Source organism: Myotis davidii, unplaced genomic scaffold, assembly GCF_000327345.1.
Source record: "Myotis davidii unplaced genomic scaffold, ASM32734v1 scaffold428, whole genome shotgun sequence".
NCBI classification, from domain to species: Eukaryota; Metazoa; Chordata; class Mammalia; order Chiroptera; family Vespertilionidae; genus Myotis; species Myotis davidii.
This window is the reverse complement of record NW_006299834.1, coordinates 710,306-713,566: the sequence shown is the minus strand read 5'-3', so window position 1 is coordinate 713,566 and position 3,261 is coordinate 710,306. Positions and strand designations below refer to the sequence as shown.

Sequence of the window (3,261 nt, the reverse complement as noted above, 5' to 3'; positions counted from 1 at the left end):
CAGCTCCGACTCCTGCTTCCTGACAACCCGCTGGCGCCATGGAAGGGAAACTGTCAAATAAAATAATGACAACAGTCAACACAACAAGAGCCATCCAGTGTGAATGAACCGCTGGCGCCCCTCCCTCCGCAGGAAGCACCACCTGGGCGTCCTCGGACCCGGACCGCACACTCTGGCGGGAAGCAGATCTCCGCGCTCCAGCAAGGCACTCAGCCCCGTTTCTGAGGACGGTTCCCTCCCGAAATGGCCGCTGGTGGGCACTTCCAGCCATGGCCAGCTCAGTGGCTGGGGGCAGGGGGCAGCACATGGCAGGTGCAGGGCAGGTGAGGAGCAGGTGCAGGTGCGGGGCAGGTGGGGCAGGGGCCCAGGTCTGTCCAGGACTAGGAAGCGCTGGGGGCTGGAGGGGGAGGGAACCTGTGTCCCAGGCCCCCAACAGGCTCTCAGGAATGAAAGCTCCACCTGGGGAGGTGGGGGGGTGGGGGGGAAGGGACGGGGTGGGGGTGTCTTTTAAAGCCTCCGGAGCCCTTTCTGCAGAGGAAACATCTTTATTTGCTCAGACTAGTGAGCGGCCTGAGGCTCGGGCGATGTTGGCCGCCCGAGAGGCGGTCCCAGTGCGGGGACCGAGGGCAGTGCGGAGCCGCTGACCGTGAGGACGCAGGCTCGGGGGGCTGTCTGGTTCCTGGCGACAGTCTGACCGTTCACGAGGCCCCGGTTACGGGTCTGGTTCGTTGTGGGCGCGGCCGGCTCGCCGTGTCCTGGGCGCGGGGCGCCTACTGCAGGAAGGCCCGCAGGAAGTCGTTGTAGGAGAGCCGGGAGGACAGCGTCCTGTCGTAGTACTCCAGGATGTGGAAGAACTCCTCCTCCGACAGGTTGATGCTGTACTGCCGCAGCACCTGTGGGAGCAGCTGCCAGGTGGGCGGGTGCCACGGGTGCTGCCTCCAGTGTGGCCCCTCCAGTGTGCCCTCCCCCTCCAGTGTGCCCCCCGCAGCCCTCACTCCCTCTTCTTCTCTCCCCCATTTTCTCTCGTGAGGGCATTAGAGACACCACAGTCAGACTGTAGAGGGCATTGCTCAGCCAGACCCTGCCGTGGGGGTGAGCGTGCTGCCTTGGAGGCAGCTGGGGGCATGGGGCGCCCCTGAGGCAGGGCCAGGCTGCCGGCTTCTGCGTGGCCACAGCTGGGACCTCGCGCCAGCCCCTCCGATTCTCTTCTGTGGGTCCTGTGAGGCAAACGGGGCCCTGGGTCCCCACAGAGGGCAGGCCCGCCGGGGGCCAGGGGCAGCTGGCTCCGGTGTGGGCCCTGAGGGGTGTCCCCAGGGGGTACAGAAGCCTTCAGGGGAGAACCTGGGGCCTGTGGGTGAGGGCGAACACTGCGCCCTCGATAACCTGGGAGAGCAGCTCCCACGCGGGCCTTCGCTGGGGACCGGCCCGGCCACTGGTACGAGGCGCCTGCTTCCCGCTCAGAGGCTCACCTTCCGGAAGTCAGTCACCCCCACGAACCCCGTGCCCGCCTCGTCGTAGGACTTGAAGGTGCGGCGCATGGCCCGCCAGCAGTGCATGATCTTCGGCTGGATGCGCAGCAGTGCCGAGTAGAAGGAGGACGTCTCGGTCCCGGCTTCTTTCTGGAGAAGAGAGAAAGGAAACCGCCAGGAGCGTGAGAAAGGGGCGCTGGCCTGGGCAGGTGCCGTGGACAGGCCGCCCGGGGAGTGGGGAGCCGGCTGTGAGCCCCCTGCTCACTCCCACTGCCCCCTCCCTGTGTCCCCTCCCTGCTCCCTGTGCGCCCCCAGCCCTGCGCACCCCACAGGCTGGCTCCCGGCCAGAACGGAGCGGAACTCATAACAAGGCTGGCCGGATCCCGCTGTTCACGGCTGCTCTGTGCGGGGCTGTTGAAAACACCATTTCATCTCCACCTTCCTCCCCTCCTCCCCAAGCTGGGAGGCGGTAGGTCTCTCCACCCCCATTCCATGGATTGGGCCATGGAGGCTGGGAGAGGCGAGGAGGAGGGGTGGGGGCTGACTGGGCTGTTGGCCTCCCCTGGAGGGAGGACCCAGCTACCCGCCAACTTCCAGACAGTTTTCGGACAGAAGAAGGTTCATGCGGGTTCCTTAGCAGTTACCATATGCACAGGTATTTAAATGGCCAGGCGGTAATTACATCTAGTAATGAGACAGTGCCGACACTGCGCTTATTTCATGTTGGGGCGGTTAGGTGGAGCCCCGCTAGTCTAGGCTCCGCCCAGTGCCGGCCCAGTGTCCCGGGGTGAGCTGTGGGCAACACCGAGCGCTGGGGAGTCTGATGTTACAGCGCTGTGAGCGCCACGCCCAGGGCCTCCACTGCACATGTCTCAGCGCCTGGGATGGTCGGCAGGCACCTAGCCGGCGGATCTGCCTGCGCAGAACACGGTGGACTCTGCCCGCTGGCTCTCCCGTGCCCGGCCGGGCCAGAGAGAGGGATTTCCCAACCCAGAAGGCCCCTGAGGAAAGCAGCCCCCCAGCTGCTGAAGGCTGCAGAGGCAGCCCCCAAAGAACCAGACAGAGAAATGGCGCTTTAGCTTCTCCGCAGGGAGACTGCTGGCTATGCAGAGAGGTCAGGATGGACTGTCAGTCACGCCCAGGGCTGAACCATGGGTGTGGGCTGTGGTCGGGCCTCTGCCTGGAGGCCCAGGCTCCCAGCAGGCCTTGGGAGCAGCCATCACTGCGGCAGTCAGTCAGTCAGACCCAGCCCCCCGCCCCGCCCAGAGACGCCTTGGTTTGCTTCCTGTTTTGGAAGGATCTGAGGCAGGTGAGTGGGTGAACGCGGTGCTTGAAGGGTGAGGGCGAGGGCTATTAAACTGCAAATGATCAAGGAAAAGCTAAACACGGGGAAGGGTGCCCCCTGCTATTTCAGCACCTTGGGTCCTCTTCCTCTTCACAGAAACAGAAAAGACGGTGGGTGTGGTTTGTGCAGGAAAGATGACAGTCGAACAACCCTTTCACAGGGGTCGCCTAAGACCATCCTGCATATCAGATATTTACATGACGATTCATAACAGTAGCAACATTACAGTTATGAAGTAGCTGCCGGGAGCCGGTCCATCCTTGCTGCTTGACACAGTCGCTGCAGGAAAGAAACATCTGCACAGCATATGTTTCAAGGGACCTGGCGTATATAGCATACTGTTCTTAATATGTTTGCTCCCCTTAGCGCTATGTGTTTTAACCAAGGTCACCTCTCCGAGAAAGGTTGTTTCCCCAGGTAGGGATTTTTCCCTGAAGTTAGGAAAGG

General features: G+C 62.9%; 1 protein-coding gene across 1 annotated transcript in view; it reads right to left on the bottom strand.

Annotated features, from left to right (window-relative positions):
- Window positions 1–518: 518 nt before the first annotated feature.
- EFCAB6 (EF-hand calcium binding domain 6) overlaps window positions 519–3,261 on the bottom strand; it is a 152,850-nt gene continuing 150,107 nt past the window's right edge. Inside the window, exons 31-32 of the mRNA XM_006775993.2 lie at window positions 1,470–1,619; window positions 519–893 (exon numbers count right to left, since the gene is read on the bottom strand). Coding sequence (XP_006776056.2) covers window positions 771–893; window positions 1,470–1,619 — 273 coding nt within the window. The 3' untranslated portion in view covers window positions 519–770. The remainder of the gene's footprint in view (window positions 894–1,469; window positions 1,620–3,261) is intronic.